Source organism: Oncorhynchus keta, chromosome 17 (assembly GCF_023373465.1).
Source record: "Oncorhynchus keta strain PuntledgeMale-10-30-2019 chromosome 17, Oket_V2, whole genome shotgun sequence".
NCBI classification, from domain to species: domain Eukaryota; kingdom Metazoa; phylum Chordata; class Actinopteri; order Salmoniformes; family Salmonidae; genus Oncorhynchus; species Oncorhynchus keta.
In genome coordinates, this window is record NC_068437.1 from 26,359,945 (window position 1) to 26,383,401 (window position 23,457).

General features: G+C 43.0%; 1 protein-coding gene across 1 annotated transcript; it reads right to left on the reverse strand.

Annotated features, from left to right (window-relative positions):
- Positions 1-658: 658 nt before the first annotated feature.
- Positions 659-21,932, reverse strand: st8sia2 (ST8 alpha-N-acetyl-neuraminide alpha-2,8-sialyltransferase 2). Its single transcript, XM_035790258.1, has 6 exons — positions 21,595-21,932; positions 18,793-18,849; positions 10,339-10,482; positions 9,991-10,248; positions 2,182-2,475; positions 659-1,086 (listed from the first exon to the last, which is right to left on the reverse strand). The coding sequence occupies exons 1-6, from the start codon at positions 21,690-21,692 to the stop codon at positions 801-803; spliced, it is 1,137 nt and encodes a 378-aa protein (XP_035646151.1). The 5' UTR covers positions 21,693-21,932; the 3' UTR covers positions 659-800.
- Between the last annotated feature and the right edge of the window lie 1,525 nt (positions 21,933-23,457).

Consider the following 23,457-nt stretch of genomic DNA (forward strand, 5'->3'; position numbering starts at 1 on the left):
CCCACGGTCTCGATTTCCAAATACCACAAACCAGTTTCCCCGATGAGGAAGAAGTTAAGGCAAAAATAAGAAACTAGGCCTACACTATTAGGCTACTCATTAAATACAATTCCCAATTTAAGGTGAGAGCTAACAAAACTGCCCAAAATAAACTCAAACATCACACAGTAGTATGTAGTTGAACCCATGTTTACTAATGAACTAAATGTGGAAAACTAAATGTACTACTATTCATAGTTTATGAAGAAGTGCTTCCATCTTGTGGCTCAATCAGTGCTATGCAGGCTGGTGCTCCTGCCTTGGATCTGTCTGATATGATGTCTCCAACAATAGTGATGAAGTAGATTTATCTTATAATTCAGAGGAATAATTATCCAAATATCAATAAAAAGTTTTATAAATGTTGTAATTATATACATTTTCTATGACACATTACATGTAAATAGAAAAGGTATTCTTGTTGAAAAAAGCATATACCAACATAAATTAGTTATTTTTTAACAAATTAAAAAGTATCTGTTTTAGTTAACATTTCTACAGTAACCTGTGAAAATTTAACTCTTCAGCGCTCATGTCTCTTGAAGGACAACAACGTGAGCCCAAATAAGACATGCAGTATCCTGCATACGGTCGTTCAACTAAATTCACAGCTACATAAAAATGTCCTACAGTTTAATACAGGAAGTATTTCCTCTGAGATGTCCGTGTCTGACAGACATCAACTGAGCAGGAGGTATTTCCCCAAAAGCGTAAGGGTCATTTTGATGGAGACATACAGTACATTCCTTGCTGTTTTTAGATTATGTTCCTACATCACAAGAGCCAGTGTGGAGACGCAGCGCCCCCTGTCTGTGGAGTGAACTCAGGGTCCTGAACTCCAGTGGCATAGTGTGTGGACTGGCATGGGACGTGTACTCGTAGGTCAGAGTGTCATAGTAATGGTACTTCACTGGTTTCCCCTGGGAATCCTGAGGGAAAGGCCAGAAACCGTACAGGTGGATCTCCTCACAGAAGCGAGTGGCCATGGTGTACATCAGTAGACCAGTGGTGGGTCTCTTTATCTGGACGTTGTTGGTCAGCCAATACCTGAAGAATGGAGCAAGATAGTTATATAACCAAGCTAAAGGTATTTTAAGGCACTCAAGTGTTACCTGACATCTGAAAGAAATACCTAAGAGGAAATCTTTGGAATCTTTATTTTAGGATAGAGCTATTTCTCAGTGTCCAAATATTTTCCTTTGTATCTGGAAAATAAATCTACAGAACCTATAAAACTAGTGGACACTTGCACACATGCCAAGGTCCTATGACAGATAACACATAGCAAGAATACAGTCGTGTTGAATATTATCTGAAGCAAAGTCTGGTAGACTTTATCTCTGATAAAGAGGATGAGTGCATTGAAGCCAATATCTGTTAGAAAGCACTGAACCCTCTGCATTCTTAGCACTGCAATGGCAGTCCACTCACCCCTGAATAAGCCCCTACAATAAGCACCCTTTCTCTCCCTATGTGGTGTCTTTCACTCAGCTCTCTGGGTGGATGTATGCTGAGGCGTCAGTGGGCTCAAGAAGAGGAACAGAATTGTAATAAGAGAGACAGGTCTGGGGCCTGCAGTCACAATGCAAGCCCCATCTGGTCCTCTCACTCACAGGCCCCCAGCCCAGCGTGGCCTACCTGGACCTCGAGATACTCTAAGAGGAGCCCAGTGACCTAGCAGTGGCCTAGGACTCGCAGGAGGTCAATGGTGGATCTATCGAGTACTCAGAGAAGCAGAAACCCAGGGGAATCTATTCAGTTTGTCATTTATCAAGCACCACAGTAGCTAAAAGGTCATAGACATGTACTGCATTTCTAACAGCGTTTTCCCTGCATTTCAAAAAATGTATTGCCCTTTCAGAAATGATTCAAGGCTTTTTGTCAAAATACACTACAAAAAAATAACACTTCTGCTGGCTAGCTGTCCTCCTGCAAATTCAACAGCAGGCAGAGAGGCCAGCAGCAGTAAGTTGGTCAACAATGGCCTGTTGAGTAGCTCTAATAATCTGTTTAAAAATGGCAGGGGACCTGTGAACTGCTGCTTAATTAATGGCTGCCAGGCCCTGGATTGTGGAGCTCACAGGTGTACAGACTACGAGCTTCAGTGTCACAAAGAGCACATGCGTTCCCTCCTTGTCTTACCCTCTGACAGCATGGAGAAGGCGCAGTGAGGGGAAGGCGGTGTGCACATCAACCGTGTGCAGCAGGATGAGATGGATGGCCCACTCTACCCTCTCCTCTCCTCCCTTGGCCATGAAGGCTGGGATCCACAGTACGCTGCCGCTGAGGCTCCGGAGCCGCTGCAGGAAGCGCTCCCTCCACTCCTCACTGGCCAGGTCCTGGAAGGCCCGCTGCACCACAGATGGGTTCATGGTCACAAGGTTGGTGCGCCGGCCCACATCCTCAGCATACTCTTCCACTGGCGCCAGGTTACATCTGCAAATATAAATGTATCTAAATTACTCTGCTATCACTTAGTCCATTTTATTAGTCTTTCACAAATATTAAGGTCAAACCACAGATCTCATAAATTTGCCCAATCCTACTGTCCTCCATAAACTCCATGAAGATTAGTAAACTCCACATACACTAATTTAGGTAGCTCTGACATTGTTCAACATGCATTAAGCACATAATCAGTGAGCTAAGAACAACCCTACACCAAACACAGCTAGCTCATTGGTGAACTGCAACTGAAAACCCTAATGAATGTATTCCATGTGTCATCCTGCTGTGTGTTGGTATCGTGTCCAAAGAAGGTTACTTGACTGACCTCAGTAAAAGTAATTACTATACCAATGCACCGAGAGATGACCTAAGGGGAAATAAAATGTCCTGTATCTATTAAAATAAATAATGTGGAGCTGTGTGAGAGCCAGAGTCAGGTTTAACTGAGCACTGCTGTGAGCAGAGGCATTATTTCCCTACCTGAATACCTCAGCAAATCCCTCATCACTCCCTCCCAGCTAACGGCCCCTGCTTAGCTATGGCTTTCTCTGCAAACCCATTCTGACCCATCTTTCCGTTTCCCTGTTGATCTGACACTCCAGCAGCAGGGAGGTTGGGGATTTACTCTTCCACCATAGAGGCATACAGTATGGCTCTGCATATCCAGACATTAGATCAAGTTGCACAAGGAGGATGGAGAAAAACACCATCCCAAAGTAATGAGGGACTTCAAATATCCCAATCTCATTACAGCAGTACAAACATATCAGCAGAAATGCACTGCCTTGCTACGGTTTTGCTATTATTGTACAGGAATCAAATGATACGAGATATACTATGATTCCCATCCCCCAAAAACTGAAATATTGATATGGTTTCGCATATTTCCCAATTTCCATTAGTTCAGATGCCTCTCTTCATCATTAATTTATGTCATATGTCAAACTCATTCCACAACTGGGCCGAGTGTCTGCGGGTTTTCGCTCCTCCCTTGTACTTGATTGACTGATTAATTAAGGTCACTAATTAGTAAGGAACTCCCCTCACCTGGTTGTCTAGGTCTTAATTGAAATGAAAAACCAAAAACCAGCAGACACTATGCCCTTCATGGAATGAGTTTGAAACCCCTGATTTATGTGCTCTACTTTCTAATTACCCATACTCACGATGCAGTGGAGGCTTTTTTGCCTGGTCTCAGAAATCTGCTGTGTTGTGCACTGAAGTCCACAAGCGAAGGGAAAAGATGACAGGAGGAGAGTGCGTAGATAGTTGCGAGAAGGAATTTTATATACAATGAACAGTGATCATGCTGTTTTTATGTGGCTGTTATGAAAGTGAACTGTGTTTGCGTGGGATCAGCGGTGTATTCATTCTGCCGATTCTGTTCAAAACGCTTCTTAAATGGAAGCAAACAGAATCGGGATAAGCATACCTGAATTTGTCCAATGTAAAACTCTAATTTGTAACTGTTGGACTAATGATTACACCCCAGATCAGCTAGATGCAGGCAAGAGTGTGCAATGCGTATTGAATGTGTCAAAGTCTGTCACCTTGATTAGTCAAAAATCTCTCGACCTGTGCACCTACATTGTCAACTTTTATTCATAGGTTAGGTTGTAGCAACCTCATGATGGGTACAGGGAAAATTGGTCATTGTCATGTAGTAGCCTAAACCTATCGATGTTACATTGAGCTGGGTGAATGGCATTTGAATGACAATCATCCAATATGCTGTAATAGAAATAAAAACAAAATTATTCTCTCTCATCTCAAACGGCACCGACCGCCACTGTCACAATGCCTTGCTGTAGTGTGGACACAGTTAGGCAACCTTGGATTTCATCCCCCTATAAACATCTGTAGTTGTACAATTGCTATTCATAGCTGTACTTTCTCTGTTGCTACACTGACAGACAAAGCAGTTATATAGCAATAAATAACCCACTCACAGAAAGCCGTTTGCTGACACACTAGCACAGAGCAGCATTGACGGATGGTTTCAGACAGACATTCTCCCTTGGTAAATGAGTGTAGCAGTCCTAGGAACAAACGGCAGTGCTTCTCTAAAGCACCCCATTACATTTCGGGTGGATAGCAGTAGCTTTTGAAAATGTCACATTTACCCAGCAGGAATTTAATTGCTGTAAGTACTGCTGCTCATTTCTAAAAGTAGCAGGCATTTCAAAGGTGTGGAGAATATGTTGTTATAGAGCAGTGGCATTGAATCTTCAAGGTAAAGTATTTGTGAAATCTAAGGGACTGTGCTTAAATAAAAGTTATGAGTATAAAGATGAATAGTGCTTTAATAGAGAGAGCCTCATTACTATCCTGAATATTCCACTGCAAATTCAATGATAAATTAACTCATAATTCACTTTTATACACAGCAAATTGGCCTGTGTTACCTAGTCTTGATTTCTCAGTGTAACATTTCTAGTGTTGATTCAGGTGTTAAATTACGTTAACACTCATTCATAATAATAATAATAATATATGCCATTTAGCAGACGCTTTTATCCAAAGTCATCCACAGTCATGTGTGCATACATTCTACGTATGGGTGGTCCCGGGAATCGAACCCACTACCCTGGCGTTACAAGCGCCATGCTCTACCAACTGAGCTACAGTAGGACCCGTTCATGTAAAAGAATCCCAGTGTTGATGTTAATAACCAATCTTAACCTGTTACTCCTACCCCCTACTTTTTCGAACATTCTGTTAAAAATCGCGCAACATTTCAGCGCCCTGCTGCTCATGCCAGGAATATAGTATATGCATATGATTAGTATGTGTGGATAGAGAACACTCAGATGTTTATAAAACTGGTTAAATCACGGTGGTGACTATAACAGAACGTGCGTTTCATCGAAAATCTGATCACTGAAAATGGAAAAATATATCCATGCGCGACTTGAACCCATTGATAAAGGTGAACCACATTTAATGGGGCTGAGGTTGCAATTACCTACAGCTTCCACACGTTGTCTAGAGTCTTGTCATTTGCCTACTATTTGTTTCTTGGTCAAACAGACGCAAGGCAGCGCATTTCTTCCGGTCTCCAACCGGATATTTTGGTTGAGATTTACCCGGACATTATTTCCAGACCGACAGCTAAAGAATATACTTCGCCTCGTGATCAATTTGATCGCTTATTAACGTTTACTAATACCTAAAGTTGCATTACAAAAGTATTTCGAAGTGTTTTGTGAAAGTTTATCGTCGACTTTTTTAATTTAAAAAAATGAGGTTACGTTATAAGACGCAATTTTTTTTTGTTTATCACACAGTCTTCATAGATCGATATCTAGGCTATATATGGACCGATTTAATCGGGAAAAAAAGACTCAATAGTGATTATGGGACATCTAGGAGTGCCAACAAAGAAGATGGTCAAAGGTAATGAATGTTTTATATTTTATTTGTGCGGTTTGTGTAGCGACGACTATGCTAATTATTTTGTTTACGTCCCCTGCGGGTCTTTTGGGGTGTTACATGCTATCAGATAATAGCTTCTCATGCTTTCGCCGAAAAGCATTTTAAAAATCTGACTTGTTGCCTGGATTCACAACGAGTGTAGCTTTAATTCAATACACTGCATGTGTATTTTAATGAACGTTTGGGTTTTAACTAGTACTATTAGCATTTAGCGTAGCGCATTTGCATTTCCAGATGTCTAGATGGGACGCCTGCGTGTCAGGTAGGAGCAAGAGGTTAAACCAAAATCACGCCCAAAATTATCATATTTACCAGAATGCTCTATTGCAGGTGTCACGACTTCTGCCAAAGTCAATGCCTCTCCTTGTTCGGGCAGTGCTCGGCGGTCGACGTCACCGGTCTTCTAGCCATCATTGATCCATTTTTCATGTTCCATTGGTTTTGTCTCGTCTTCCTACACACCTGGTTTTAATCCCATTCATTACCTGTTGTGTATTTAACCCTCTGTTTCCCCTCATGTCCTTGTCAGAGATTGTTTGTCTCTGGTGCGCAGAGTGCTTGATCGCCTGTTGGAGCATGACCTGTACGACAAGGCTGAGAAATGCCTGTTCTTCCAACAGTCCGGTTCCATCCTAGGGCATCGGATTTCCATGTCAGGATTGGAGTTGGAGAGTGACCGCATTGCAGCCATGCGTAATTGGCTGACTTCCTCGACGGTAAAGGAGGTGCAGCGATCCTTAGGGTTTGCCAACTACTACCTGAGGTTTATCCGGGGTTTTGGTCAGGTTGTTGGTCCCATTACCTCACTGCTAAAGGGGGGCCTGGTGTGCTTGCAGTGGTCAGCTGAGGCGAACAGGGCATTTAGGCACCTGAAGGCTGTTTGCCTCGGCACATGAGTTGGCTCATCCGGATCCCTCTTTGCCATTCATAGTGGAGGTGGACGCATCCGAAGCTGGGATAGGAGCAGTGCTCTCTCAGCGCTCGGGTACGCCACTGAAGCTCCGCTCATGTGCCTTCTTTTCGAAGAAGCTCAGCCCAGCGGAGCGAAACTATGATGTGGGGAACTGGGAGCTGTTGGCTGTCGTCAAGGCTTTGAAGGGGTGGAGACATTCGTGTGAGGGGGCTAAACACCCTTTTCTCATCTGGACTGACCATCGCAATCTGGACTACATCTGGGAGGCGAGGAGACTGCATCCTCGCCAGGCAAGGTGGGCCATGTTTTTCACACGTTTTGTGTTTACCCTCTCTTACAGACTAGGCTTCCAGAACGTTAAGGCAGACGCTCTGTCCCGGCTGTATGACACAGAGGAGCGGTCCATGGATCCCACTCCCATACTCCCAGCCTCTTGTTTGGTGGCGCCAGTAGTGTGGGAGCTGGATGCAGACATTGAGCGGGCGTCACTTGCAGAGCCCTCTCCCCCTCAGTGTCCAGCTGGGCGTCTGTACGTTCCGTCTGCTGTCCGCGACCGATTGATCTATTGGGCCCACACGTCACCCTCCTATAACCCTGGGATAGGTTGGACGGTGCGCTGTCTTGATGGGAGGTATTGGTGGCCCACTTTAGCTAAGGACGTGAGGGTTTATGTTTCCTCCTGCTCAGTGTGCGCCGAGTGCAATGCTCCTAGACACCTGTCCAGAGGTAAGTTACAACCCTTACCCATTCCACAAAGGCCGTGGTCGGACCTGTCGGTGGATTTCTTAACTGATCTTCCACCTTCACAGGGTAACACCACGATCCTGGTTGTTATGGATTGTTTTTCTAAGTCCTGTCGTCTCCTCCCTTTGCCCGGTCTCCCCACAGCCTTACCAATTGCGTAGGCCCTGTTTACACACGTCTTCTATGGGGCGCCTGAAGATATAGTGTTTGCTCGGGGTCCCCAGATCACGTCAAGGGTCTGGAAGGCGTTCATGGAACATCTAGGGGTTTTGGTCAGCCTTACCTCAGGTTTTCACCCCGAGAGTAATGGGCAGGTGGAGAGAGTTAACCAGGATGTGGGTAGGTTTCTGCTGTCTTATTGCCAGGACAGGCTGGGGGAGTGGGCGAAGTTCGTGCCCTGGGCAGAGATGGCCCAGAACTCGCTTCACCACTCCTACACTAACCTTTCTCCCTTTCAATGTGTATTAGGGTTTCAGCCGGTACTGGCTCCTTGGCATCAGTCAGACCGTGGCTCCTGCGGTAGACAATTTGTTCTGGCGCGCGGAGGAAACCTGGGAGGCGCACCGTACTGCGCCAGAAAGTTGGTGCAGACCGTCATCGCAGTGAGGCCCCGGTGTTCTCACCAGGGGACAGGGTCTGGTTCTCGACCCAAAACCTGCCCCTGCCCTGCCGGAAGCTTGGTCCGCGGTTTGTGGGGCCGTTTAAAGTCCTGAGGAGAGTGAACGAGGTATGTTATAGGTTACAGCTACCTACCAATTACCGTATTAACCCCTCGTTCCATGTGTCTCTCCTCAGGCCAGTGGTGGCTGGCCCGCTCCAGGAGGCTGAAGTGCGGGATGTTCCTCCACCGCCTCTGGACATTGAGGTGATCCCGGCGTACTCCGTTCGATCCATCTTGGATTCGAGACGTCGGGCGAGGGGCCTTCAGTACCTCGTGAACTGGGAGGGGTACGGTCCGGAGGAGAGATTGCTGGGTTCCGCTGTTAGATCCTTCCCTGCTGCGAGAATTCCACCATCTCCATCCGGATCGCCCTGTGCCTAAACAACTCCATTCCATTAAGTTTGATTCTCCTGCGCCGGACTTCCCTGCCACCTATACACAAGATTCTGACGGGAGGTAGATTTGTAGACTTGTTTGTTTCAAATGTTTCCATGTTTTTGCATGTACATTGATTAATTAATATTATGCCTCTCGAATATAAATAACATTTTTCTAAACAAATCCAATCAGTTACTGGGACTTGTTGTACCCGTTACTGAAATGGTAGTTCCAGTCTCATATTTTAGTCTTCCCAACCCGGCAGTCATTCTAAATGCCGGTTGCCGGTGAATACAAATGAAAAATGTTGGATATCCCCACTCTGGCTGAATTCCAATAGGACTTACACATCACTTTGCAAGCCAGCATAATGTTACTTGCAGGCCTGGTGTTGCCTGTAAACCATGATTTTCAGCCCACTGTATTAAGATAAATATGCCTTATGAATAATGTTGTCTTGCGTTAAATAATTAAATGTAATGATACCATATTCACTTAGTAGGCCACAGGACTAAGAATGCAACAACCATGTCTCTGTCACCAGGGGTGCAACTTTCACTGGGGATTGAGGGGACATATCCTGCCCAAATTCTGAAATTAGATTTTTGCCACTTCTCTAACCTGGAGGAGACAGGTTAGAGAAGGATTTTTAAGCCTTAAGACATGTAATACATGGTTTGTGTGCCATTCAGAGGGTGAATGGGCAAGACAAAATATGTAAGTGCCTTTGAACGGGGTATGGTAGTAGGTGCCAGGCGTACCAGTCTGAGTGTGTCAAGAACTGCAATTCTGCTGGTGGTTTCATGCTCAACAGTTTCCTTAGTGTATCAAGAATGGTCCACCACCCAAAGGACATCCAGCCAACTTGACACAACTGTGGGAAACATGAGTCAACATGGGCCAGCATCCCTGTGGAACGCTTTCAACACCTTGTGTAGTCCATGCCCCGACTAATCGACGCTGTTCTGAGGGCAATAGGTTTTGTTTAGTACACTCAGTGTATATAATGTAGGTATTCGTCTTGTCCAGATGGGATAGGGCAGTGTGCAGTGCAATGGTGATCTGTTGGGCCAATATGGGAATTGTAGTGGGTCTAGGGTGTCTGATAAGGTAGAGGTAATATGGTTCTTAACTAGCCTCTTAAAGTACTTCATCAGATCAGTTCTTTTCACGTTGTTGGGTACAGGAACAATTGTGAACATCTTGAATCAAATGGGGACAACAGATTGGGATATGGAGAGTAAACACTCCAGCCAGCTGGTCTGTACATGCTCTGAGGCTAGGGATACGTTCTGGGCCGGCAGCCCTGCGAGAGTTAGCATGCATAAATAATTTACTCACGTTGACCACAGAGAACGAGAGCACACCTTACCTGATAACAAAGTCATAGGAGTCTATCTCTGGCCCACAGCTGCTGTTGAGTAGGATCCCAGAGTTCCCTATGATGGCACAGTGCCTGTGGTGCTGGTTCTTCATGGGGGATGCAGTGGGCAGCAACTGGTATAGGTTTTCTGAGATATTGGTAGTGCTCTGACGATCAAAGATGTAGTGGATGACATCTCCAGGTTTCAATGTGCCCTTCAGAATAGAGATGTCCCTCTCTGGGTCGAAAAACCTCAGGATGTTCTTCCTATAAAAAGAAAAATAAGTTATCCATGAGGGAATACCTAGCTTAGAGGAGTGTGAGATTTGATGGAGTCCAATGCAGAGGTAGGCCTACCTGATGAGATTGGAGAGGGTCCTGTTGAAAATCCAGTTATCTGTAGAGAGCTTGGTGGTATTATTCGAGTATGAAGGAGAAGCAGGACTCTTGTCCTCCCCTTCACTAACTAAAGGTTTAGGATTGGCCTTCACTGCTACATTTCTACAACAGGACAGAGGCATTTATCCTAAATTAAGGGCAACATGACTTTGATACATGTGATATAAGAATTAATGTCATCACTTAAAAAAGCAGTGTGAATGAACAACCAAGTCCTGTGTGTAAAGCCATCAAACGTGTAATGAAAGCCCTATAGTCCATTTCATGACATCATTAATGACACTTATTTTCAAACCCCAGGGAATTCCTGTGTTTACAGTGAGGGGGAAAAGTATTTGATCCCCTGCTGATTTTGTACGTTTGCCCACTGACAAAAAAAATTATCAGTCTAGAATTTTAATGGTAGGTTTATTTGAACAGTGAGAGACAGAACAACAACAACAAAAACCAGAAAAACGCATGTCAAAAATGTTATCAATTGATTTGCATTTTAATGAGGGAAATAAGTATTTCACCACTCTGCAAAACATGACTTAGTACTTGGTGGCAAAACCCTTGTTGGCAATCACAAAGGTCAGACGTTTCTTGTAGTTGGCCACCAGGTTTGCACACATCTCAGGAGGGATTTTGAACCCACTCCCCTTTGCAAATCTTCTCCAAGTCATTAAGGTTTCGAGGCTGACGTTTGGCAACTTGAACCTTCAGCTCCCTCCACAGATTTTCTACAGGATTAAGGTCTGGAGACTGGCTAGGCCACTCCAGGACCTTAATGTGCTTCTTGAGCCACTCCTTTGTTTCCTTGGCCGTGTGTTTTGGGTCATTGTCATGCTGGAATGCCCATCCACGACCCATTTTCAATGCCCTGGCTGAGGGAAGGAGGTTCTCACCCAAGATTTGACGGTACATGGCCCCGTCCATTGTCCCTTTTATGCGGTGAAGTTGTCCTGTCCCCTTAGCAGAAAAACACCCCCAAAGCATAATGTTTCCACCTCCATGTTTGACGGTGGGGATGGTGTTCTTGGGGTCATAGGCAGCATTCTTCCTCCTCCAAACACGGCGAGTTGAGTTGATGCCAAATAGCTCCATTTTGGCTCATCTGACCACAACACTTTCATCCAGTTATCCTCTGAATCAATCAGATGTTCATTGGCAAACTTCAGACGGGCATGTATATGTGCTTTCTTGAGCAGGGGAACTTGTGGGTGCTGCAGGATTTCAGTCCTTCACGGCATAGTGTGTTACCAATTGTTTTCTTGGTGACTATTGTCATGACGTTGGGCTGGGGGTAGGTTTATGACAGTCATAAATACCTCTTTCCCCCTTTTTCCTCTCTCTACCCTACTGATGTTACATTTGCAAAACCCTTGGTTAACATAGAGATTCTGGGAACATCAGAAGGTGGGGGGAAATGAACTATATTCTGGTAATCTGACCAATTGAACATATGCGGTGGTACTTAATGAATATGATGTCAGTTCGGTTGTCATCTGAGACATTCTCATCAATGATAAGATGACAAACTCTACAGTAGAAAGTCTACACATCAGAGTTATCAGATTCACATGGAATTGTTGTTCAATTTAAATGTTTGAATATGAAATCATTCGTGATGGGATGAAATTTGATTTTAGCTTCTAAAATGTGAGATTTGGGTTTTCATAAAATAGGGCTCTGCTCAATCAGTGGCCCTTGACAACAATATAACTTTCTGTTCCGAGGACGTGAGGACGACGGTCCGATGTCAGAATGGTTCAGATAATAACTACAGAACGAAGCTAACATCAGCGTGAGCTTTGGTTGCGAATGGTATGAACTTTGAACTCTTATTCACTACAGAAGTGATACCTCCTAGCCGTTGAGTTAGCAACAGCCGCTGCAAACGAGGGTTAGGAAGGAACAGACAGAGTATCCCGTCTACCACACAACGACGTTACTACAACGTATTCAATTTACCAGCAGAGACATCCTTCAAAGGACTTGGTTGGGCAACACGGCCTTCCATCTACCACCAACCTACCGAAGCGCAGCTCAGAGTAAATATTGGTTGCATTTTCCTTTTTCAATTGGGCGGTAATTTAGAATGCATAAGATACTGTATTTACGATAGCACAACTCTGCCCTTGTTCCTCAGTCTTCCCGCTCTTTCACTCAAACCCAGCCCCTTTTCTTTTGTGTAACCATCTGTCATATCTGTTCCGCCCACTAGGGACGTTTTCCTTTATGACGTAATTTGTAATCAAGTTATGATTTAAATATGTGCATTTGTAATTCTGTGTGATTAGTTAGGTATTTAGTAAATAAATAATTAAACCCAAATTTCTATTGCTGATTCAATTTGTTAGCCAGGGTTCGTGCAGATAACCAAGAATTTACAACTTTCAGATGAGACTGAATTAAGATGATTAATATTGACTGCTATTGATGTAAAATATTACTAGGTCTTTACTAGGTTTATTCAGAAGATAACAGCTCTATAATTATTATTCAGTGGTGCCCGACTCTCTAGTTCATTACATTCACATGATTGGCTCAATCAGGTAATATTAATTACGGATAAATTATTTTATAGAATAGCATGTCATATCACTTAATCCGGCATAGCCAAAGACACGACACTGTGGTCCCAGCTGCCTTGAGATCATTGACAAGATCCTCCCGTGTAGTTCTGGGCTGATTCCTCACCGTTTTCATGATCATTGCAACTCCACGAGGTGAGATCTTGGATGGAGCCCCAGGCAGAGGGAGATTGACAGTTCTTTTGTGTTTCTTCCATTTGTGAATAATCGCACCAACTGTTGTCACCTTCTCACCAAGCTGCTTGGCGATGGCCTTGTAGCCCATTCCGGCCTTGTAGCCCATTCCAGCCTTGTGTAGGTCTACAATCTTGTCCCTGACATCCTTGGAGAGCTCTTTGGTCTTGGCCATGGTGGAGAGTTTGGAATCTGATCGATTGATTGCTTCTGTGGACAGGTGTCTTTTATACAGGTAAATCAAATCAAATCAAATCAAATTTATTTATATAGCCCTTCGTACATCAGCTGATATCTCAAAGTGCTGTACAGAAACCCAGCCTAAAACCCCAAACAGCAAACAATGCAGGTGTAAAAGCACGGTGGCTAGGAAAAACTCCCTAGAAAGGCCAAAACCTAGGAAGAAACCTAGAGAGGAACCGGGCTATGTGGGGTGGCCAGTCCTCTTCTGGCTGTGCCGGGTAGAGATTATAACAGAACATGACCAAGATGTTCAAATGTTCATAAATGACCAGCATGGTCGAATAATAATAAGGCAGAACAGTTGAAACTGGAGCAGGAGCATGGCCAGGTGGACTGGGGACAGCAAGGAGTCCTCATGTCAGGTAGTCCTGGGACATGGTCCTAGGGCCCAGGCCAGTTGAAACTGGAGCAGCAGCATGGCCAGGTGGACTGGGGACAGCAAGGAGTCATCATGTCAGGTAGTCCTGGGGCATGGTCCTAGGGCTCAGGTCCTCCGAGAGAGAGAAAGAAAGAAGGAGAGAATTAGAGAACGCACACTTAGATTCACACAGGACACCGAATAGGACAGGAGAAGTACTCCAGATATAACAAACTGACCCTAGCCCCCCGACACATAAACTACTGCAGCATAAATACTGGAGGCTGAGACAGGAGGGGTCAGGAGACACTGTGGCCCCATCCGAGGACACCCCCGGACAGGGCCAAACAGGAAGGATATAACCCCACCCACTTTGCCAAAGCACAGCCCCCACACCACTAGAGGGATATCTTCAACCACCAACTTACCATCCTGAGACAAGGCCGAGTATAGCCCACAAAGATCTCCGCCACGGCACAACCCAAGGGGAGGCGCCAACCCAGACAGGATGACCACAACAGTGAATCAACCCACCCAGGTGACGCACCCCCCCCAGGGACGGCACGAGAGAGCCCCAGCAAGCCAGTGACTCAGCCCCCGTAACAGGGTTAGAGGCAGAGAATCCCAGTGGAAAGAGGGGAACCGGCCAGGCAAAGACAGCAAGGGCGGTTCGTTGCTCCAGAGCCTTTCCGTTCACCTTCCCTCTCCTGGGCCAGACTACACTCAATCATATGACCCACTGAAGAGATGAGTCTTCAGTAAAGACTTAAAGGTTGAGACCGAGTTTGCGTCTCTGACATGGGTAGGCAGACCGTTCCATAAAAATGGAGCTCTATAGGAGAAAGCCCTGCCTCCAGCTGTTTGCTTAGAAATTCTAGGACAATTAGGAGGCCTGCGTCTTGTGACCGTAGCGTACGTGTAGGTATGTACGGCAGGACCAAATCAGAGAGGTAGGTAGGAGCAAGCCCATGTAATGCTTTGTAGGTTAGCAGTAAAACCTTGAAATCAGCCCTTGCTTTGACAGGAAGCCAGTGTAGAGAGGCTAGCACTGGAGTAATATGATCAAATGTTTTGGTTCTAGTCAGGATTCTAGCAGCCGTATTTAGCACTAACTGAAGTTTATTTAGTGCTTTATCCGGGTAGCCGGAAAATAGAGCATTGCAGTAGTCTAACCTAGAAGTGACAAAAGCATGGATTAATTTTTCTGCATCATTTTTGGACAGAAAGTTTCAGATTTTTGCAATGTTACGTAGATGGAAAAAAGCTGTCCTCGAAATGGTCTTGATATGTTCTTCAAAAGAGAGATCAGGGTCCAGAGTAACGCCGAGGTCCTTCACAGTTTTATTTGAGACGACTGTACAACCATTAAGATTAATTGTCAGATTCAACAGAAGATCTCTTTGTTTCTTGGGACCTAGAACAAGCATCTCTGTTTTGTCCGAGTTTAATAGTAGAAAGTTTGCAGCCATCCACTTCCTTATGTCTGAAACACATGCTTCTAGCGAGGGCAATTTTGGGGCTTCACCATGTTTCATTGAAATGTACAGCTGTGTGTCATCCGCATAGCAGTGAAAGTTTACATTATGTTTTCGAATAACATCCCCAAGAGGTAAAATATATAGTGAAAACAATAGTGGTCCTAAAACAGAACCTTGAGGAACACCGAAATGTACAGTTGATTTGTCAGAGGACAAACCATTCACAGAGACAAACTGATATCTTTCCGACAGATAAGACCTAAACCAGGCCAGAACATGTCCGTGTAGACCAATTTGGGTTTCCAATCTCTCCAAAAGAATGTGGTGATCGATGGTATCAAAAGCAGCACTAAGGTCTAGGAGCACGAGGACAGATGCAGAGCCTCGGTCCGATGCCATTAAAATGTCATTTACCACCTTCACAAGTGCCGTCTCAGTGCTATGATGGGGTCTAAAACCAGACTGAAGCATTTCGTATACATTGTTTGTCTTCAGGAAGGCAGTGAGTTGCTGCGCAACAGCCTTCTCTAAAATCTTTGAGAGGAATGGAAGATTCGATATAGGCCGATAGTTTTTTATATTTTCTGGGTCAAGGTTTGGCTTTTTCAAGAGAGGCTTTATTACTGCCACTTTTAGTGAGTTTGGTACACATCCAGTGGATAGAGAGCCGTTTATTATGTTCAACATAGGAGGGCCAAGCACAGGAAGCAGCTCTTTCAGTAGTTTAGTTGGAATAGGGTCCAGTATACAGCTTGAAGGTTTAGAGGCCATGATTATTTTCATCATTGTGTCAAGAGATATAGTAAGGTAACAAACTGAGATTAGGAGCATTCTCTTTAAGAGTGTGCTCCTAATCTCAACTCGTTACCTGTATAAAAGACACCTGGGAGCCAGAAATCTTTCTGATTGAGAGGGGGTCAAATACTTATTTCCCTCATTAAAATGCAAATAAATGTATAACCTTTCTGACACGCATTTTTCTGGATTTTTGTTGTTATTCTGTCTCTCATTGTTCAAATAAACCTACCATTAAAATGATAGACTAATAATTTCTTTGTCAGTGGGCAAACGTACAAAATCAGCAGGGGATCAAATACTTTTCCCCTCACTGTATATAATTTTTAAACTGGACAAAAATATAAACACAACATGTAAAGTGATGGTCCCATGTTTCATGAGCTGAAATAATGATCCCAAAAATGTTCCATAGGCACAAAAATGTCTCTCTGTTAGTGAGCATTTCTCCTTTGCCAAAATAATCCATCCACCTGACAGGTGTGGCATATCAAGAAGATGATTAAACAGCATGCTCATTACACAGGTGCACCTTGTGCTAGGAGCAATAAAAGCAACTCTAAAATGTGCAGTTTTGTCACACAATACAATGCCACAGATGTCTCTAGTTTTGAGGGAGCATGCAATTGGCATGCTGACTGCAGGAACGTCCACCAGAGCTGTTGGCAGAGAATTTAATGTTAATTTCTTACCATAAACCGCCACCAATGTCCTTTTATATAATTTCGCAGTACGTTTAACCGGCCTCACAACTGCGTACCACGTGTATGGCATCGTGTGGGTGAGTGGTTTGCTGATGTCAACGTTGTGAACAGAGTGCCCCATGGTGGCAGTGGGGTTATGGTATGGGCAGGCATAAGCTACGGACAATGAACACAATTGCATTTTATCAATGGCAATTTGAATGCACAGAAATACTGTGATAAGATCCTGAGGCTCATTGTCGAGCCACCATCATCTAATAATGCACAGCCCTATGTCGAAAGGATCTGTACACAAGCTGAAAATGTCTCAGTTCTTTCATGGCCTGCATACTCACCAGACATGTCACCCATTGAGCATGTTTGGGATTATCTGGATTGACGTGTACAACAGCATGTCCCAGTTCCTGCCAATATCTGCAACCTCGCACAGCCATTGAAGAGGAGTGGGACAACATTCCACAGGCCACAATCAACAGCCTGATCAACTCTATGCAAAGGAGATGTGTCGTGCTGCATGAGGCAAATGGTGGTATCTCATACCATATACTGCCTGGTTTTCTTATCCACGCCCCTACCTTCTTTTAAGTTACACTATATATACAAAAGTATGTGGACACCTCTTTAAATTTGGGGATTTGGCTATTTCAGCCACACCAGTTGCTGACAGGTGTATAAATTGTGCACACAGCCATGCAATCTACATAGACAAACATTGGCAGAAGAATGGGCTTACTGAAGAGCTCAGTGACTTTCAACGTAGCACCGGCATAAGGATGCCACCTTTCCAACAAGTGAGTTTGTCAAATTTCTGCTCTTCTAGAGCTGCTCCGGTTAACTGTAAGTGCTGTTGTTGTGAAATGGAAACATCCAGGAGCAACAACGGCTCAGCAACAAAGTGGTAGTCCACACAAGCTCACAGAACGGGACAACCGAGTGATGAAGAGCATATCGTCTGCAACACTCACCACCGAGTTCCAAACTGCGTCTGGAAGCAACGTCATCACAAGTACGGTTTGTCCGGAGCTTCATGAAATGGATTTCCACACACAAGCCTAAGATCACCATGCCTAATGCCAAGCGTCGGCGGGAGGAATAATGGTCTGGGGCTGTTTTTCATATTTCGGGCTAGGCCCTGTAGTTCCAGTGAAGGGACATCTTAACGCTACAGCATACAATGACATTATAGACGATTCTGTGCTTCCAACTTTGTGGCAACAGTTCGGGGGAGGCCCTTTCCTGTTTCAGCATATCAATGCCCCTGTGCACAAAGGGAGGTCCATACAGAAATGGTTTGTTGAGATCGGTGTGAGAGAACTTGACTAGCCTGCACAGAGCCCTGACCTCAACCCCATCAAACACCTAATCGCCCAACATCAGTGCTCAACCTCACTAACGTTCTTGTGGCTGAATGGAAGCAAGTCCCCACAGCAATGTTCCAAGATCTAGTGGAAAGCCTTCCCAGCAGCAGCAAAGGAGGGACCAATTCCATATTAATGCCCATGAATTTGGAATGAGATGTTCGACGAGCAGGTGTCCACTTACTTTTGTTCATGTAGTGTATCTATGACCTACAGATGCATATCTGTATTCCCAGTCATGTGAAATACATAGATTAGGGCCTAATTAAATTATTTTAATTGACTGATTTCCTTATATGAACTGTAACTCTTTGAAATTGTTGCATGTAAAATCTTTGAAATTGTTGCATGTTGCATTCATATTTTTGTTCAGTACACATCAGAAATTGTACATCAATTATGTGATTTATTAATTATTTTAATTAGATACAATTTTGTAATCCATGTAGCTTTCCCAAATCTCATAGGTCTTACATGTTTCTATGGAAACAAGCAATTTAATGTTTTTTTTATTCAGGTTCACTTTCTTGCCTTAGGGCAAAACCCAATCATAGGGTAATGAGATTGCTGATATGTTCACGTGTATTAAGTCTGTTAATTATTTTACATGTCTTCTGCAAGCATATGAGCTCTGAAGGGTAGCAAATAAAAAGCTAGAATAACAGAATTGATGAGTGTTACAAAATCAGGAGGCAATGGTGGAAGGGGCAGACCAGCCTGACAAACCTGTTTGGCTTGGGAATGAGGCTGTGCAAGTACAATTGTCTGGAACCTCCAAGATTCCTAGACCAAGAAAAAAGTAATTATAGCCACCATCAGAATAATTCACAATATTGTTTGTATGTGTATGTAGTGTATTAAAAAACTATTAATAACTTTACAAAAAATATTATTTGTTAGATGAATGGAATCATGCAGAACATGAAGTGTGAGGGGCAAGAGCTGGTTTAATCAAATTCCAGGCATATAACTCAAGCTGTCAGAATAGGGTATATGGCTATGCTCTTAATGTGTATTTGGATGAGCAGTAGGCTCATCACGCTCACGTGAACATGAAGGACAAGAGCATGCATCAAAATGCAGTCAGATGGTGAAACAGAACAGCCATTACATTGATATAATACTGGAAAATGTGCGCTGAAGGCCATGCTTGTCAATAAAGAGGTATGTAGTAAGGCAATGTGTCACATGATCCCTGGTAGGGCGGAATATCTCAATGTCTCAGGTATCTTATGTACCTGAGGGGAAAAAAAACAGGACATGCCAACTGATCTACCAATCTGACCGTTACCGAGTCTGGATAAAAACGTGTAGTCGGTCAACATCCCGTAAAGATCAACATGAATGGTATATAATCTGTACTCTATGAGTAGCATGGACTACTGTTCTAGATATACAACATTAGATACTTCATCATTGCCTTTTATGACCACAATCTCAACATAATAAAGAAAAGACGATAAAATATCATCACATATCTGATTCAAAAACCCAACTCTCACATGGTGTGTAAAACTATAAAGCTCCAGAAAATCAATTAGAGCAAGCACTCAGTACTATAATACTATTGCTCCACTAATTGGAAGGTGTAAATGGACAGTGAAAATCCCAATTAGGTATGTGCAATTGCATCTTGTGTCAGTTATTACAGAGGCAAGGAGAATCACTAATATACCAGGCGGTAGACCAGGAGCTAGGAGCATTCAATCTGCTGAAATGAATGTGACAGGCCTAGCTGTGCTATCTGGGGAGCAACACAGCTATTCTATTGTTCTTGGAATGGAGATATGTACTAATATAGGCAAGCTCCTTCATGAAGCATTTGTAATTAATTGGTTCTTACCATGTAGTTACAATATAAACATGATTATTACTGTGTAATTACCACCATAAGTATGTTAATAAATACTTGGTCATTTGTGAACCGTTAGACAAAGTACTACATACCAACTGTTCCAGCTGCTTAACATTTACAGCCTTGAGACTTGTGCTATAATTCTCTCCAGCTCCAGAGGTCTCCATGGCAGAACTGTTTGCAGCACATGTATCTTCCAAGCTTCAAGAGTTGTATTTGTGTAATAGAGGATTTCTGCTGCAGGGCTGAATTATGTCTGGAGAAAGGCAAACTGTTTCTTCTGTCACCAGTCTGTTGCGCTCACAGTAACAAATCAAACAGTAATCTCCTATCTGCACAGCCACCCACCAAACAGCCCTCTACCATGACATGACTGGAGCTGGAGTGCAAACAGGATACACTGAAGTGTGGAACAAAACCACCAAGCGCATACCATTTGTCACGAAGCCCTGGGGTGTCTCAGCTCAGCCTGATGATGCTATTGATTCAAGGTTTGATGTGGAAAGAAAAATGGTCTTCCAATTATTGGACTGGTTCCTTTTGATACAGTGGTCTGTTCTATTGTGTTAGTATCTCTTCTAAATCAGTGACTATACAGGCTGTTTTTATTATCAAAATGCAATACAATTAGAGCAAAATCCAGTTGACACTGCTGTTAGAGAGTATAGTATTCTTCACTGAAGAGAGCTAACAGTGTAAAGTTACACCTGAAACTATCTGATTACCAGCACATTGTCTCTCCCCCCAAAAACTCCCCTGGTTTTGTAGCAATTAGTTAATCCATGCACTCCATAAGTAAAGTGCCAAGAGTACACGTATACACTCATGCACACGCACGCACGCTTGCTCGCTCGCTCGCTAACTCACTCACTCACTCACTCACTCTCACTCACTCACTCACTCACTCACTCACTCACTCACTCACTCACTCACACACACACACACACACACACACACACACACACACACACACACACACACACACATAGAATCTGAAGGTAGTCCTTAAAGATACTGTAGCCTACTGTATAATGCATTGAGGCTAAACTTTACACAAATTGCTCTTTGGATACAGGTATTGAGCGTCTGTTGAACAGCTGTCATCAATTGCATTATTACACTGGGATATCACAAACAAAGGAACAGCTAAAGTGAATGGTTCGATTAAAAACCAAAGACAACACTCTTTGAAAAAATGTTCCAAAAGGGTTCTTCGGCTGTCCACATAGGAGAACCCTTTTCGATTCCAGGTAGAACCATCTGTAGAAAGGGTTCTACATAGAACACACCTGGAACCAAAAGGTTCTACCTGGAACCAAAAAGGGTTCTTCAATTCTATGGGGACAGCCGAATAATCTTTTTAGGTTCTAGATTGCAAATATTTTCAAAGATGGGAATAGGAGTGGAACGTATAAATACATGCACAGGGGTTTGTAACCTTGAAATGCACAAAATTGTACTCAACCTACATGCATCCTACTGAAGAAATGTAAGAGGAGCGCTCAACATCTTCTTAAAGTTCTAAACTGAATGAGTGAAGATAACGCTGAATCTAACAATTATATATGAACATAAGATAATTATATTTATCTGAATAATGCATTTTAACATCTAGATAACACGTGCAACAAAATGCATGAACAACTCGAATCAGAATCCACCGCTATACTTACGCAATTTCTTTCTCGACTTCAGCAATATCAGCAATGATCAGAAATAATACCAGCACCGTTACAATTCCAAACATCAATGTTCGTAATTCTAACTGCATGACTGAGAAGGTAGAATAACTAATCGAAGCTACACTCAAAAATCCAAATCGATTGCATATATTATCCTTTTAATCGCTGACATTGATAGATTGTACGCAATTAAACTCAATTATGTCCACCGATATTCCTCAATGTTCATTTTAAACGAAGACCATTTGTCGACGAACAAATCCCAGGTTCAAGTCCTTTAATAACGTTTTTTCTCTCTCCCTTTTTTCCCAACAACAGCAGCAGCACTGTTTTCATTCTCTCCTCAATTCCCCCAGTCAAACTTTCAAAGCTTGTGCTTGAAACTACAAGGGATTGAGATAAAAGCAATATGGAAAATATTTAAACCTTAAAGGTACAGCACGCCTTATGGCTTTCTACAGTAGGGTAGCCTATAGCTGCTCTTGGAGGCTTAGGCTATAGGCTGCTATAATTGGCTACTATCTATTACCATTGCCAGGTCATCATTGAATTGTGATTGACTATTGTTGTAGAACTAACTGATAACCAGGTTCAAGGGACCACCTGACATGATTAGGCTACCATATGTCATCAAAATAATAATCACGGTCTATATTTAACCATTCATCATATAAAGAGCATTGTAATAGACACAAAATAATAAAATATGTCATCGCTGTCTTTGTGAGGTTAGGTTTGTTGAGATAACATTTTTAAAAATGCAATTTTGTATCATAAAGATATTCATTGAGTGGCATTCTAGTGTCACTATAACATAAATGATCCTTTGTATAGCTGGTTGTCATGTCTGAGTCTGATTACTGTCCTCGCTCCAATGCAAAACCTTTCAGCTTTCAACTTAATGGTAGTCATGTTGAGTCAGTGAAAATGGTGTTTGTCAGGCGGATGGATGGGTGAGTGATTGAAGACCTAAGGGAGGAATTAAATAGCGCCAGTACTCAGTTAAAAAACATTTGCATTTACTGTACATTTTGTCACTTTACTGGCTTATCGTACTGGTACTCTGGTACGTATATATACACCAATGGTGCTCTTTCAGCATTCAAATAAATCTGTCAAGTGACAGTGGAAATGGATTTCTCAATAAAACCTTTTAAGGATTTTTTTGTTGCTTGGACTGACATGGGTTGCGTGTGGCAGTGGTACTAAGGTAAATGTATATGATTTTCCTACAACTGTGAATCAAATCAAATCAAATCAAAATCAAATCACATTTCATTTGCCACATGCACTGAATACAACAGGTGTAGAGCTTACTGTGAAATGTTTACTTACAAGCTTATAACCAACAATTCAGTTCAAGAAATAGAGTTAAGAACATATTTACTAAATAAACAGAGGTAAAAAAAATATTAAAGAATCAAAAGGTAACAATAAAATTATATAACAATAACGAGGCGATATACAGGGGTTCTGATACAGAGTCAATGAGCGGGAGTATAGGTTAGTTAAGGTCATATGTAAAGTGACTATGCATAGATAATAAACAGACAGCGAGTAGCAGCAGTGTAAAAACAAAGTGGGGGGGTCAATGTAAATATTCCTGGTGTGTAACGTTCGTCGGAATGAGGAGACCAAGGCGCAGTGTGATTTAGGTTCATCATATTTATTTGAATGTGAACCAGCAACAAAACAATAAAAAAATATATTAAAAACGAACGTACAGCCTTGTAGGGCTCAAAGCAACAATACAAAAATCAAAATCCCACAAACAACAGGTGGGAAAAGACTGCCTAAGTATGATCCCCAATCAGAGACAACGATAAACAGCTGCCTCTGATTGGGAACCATACC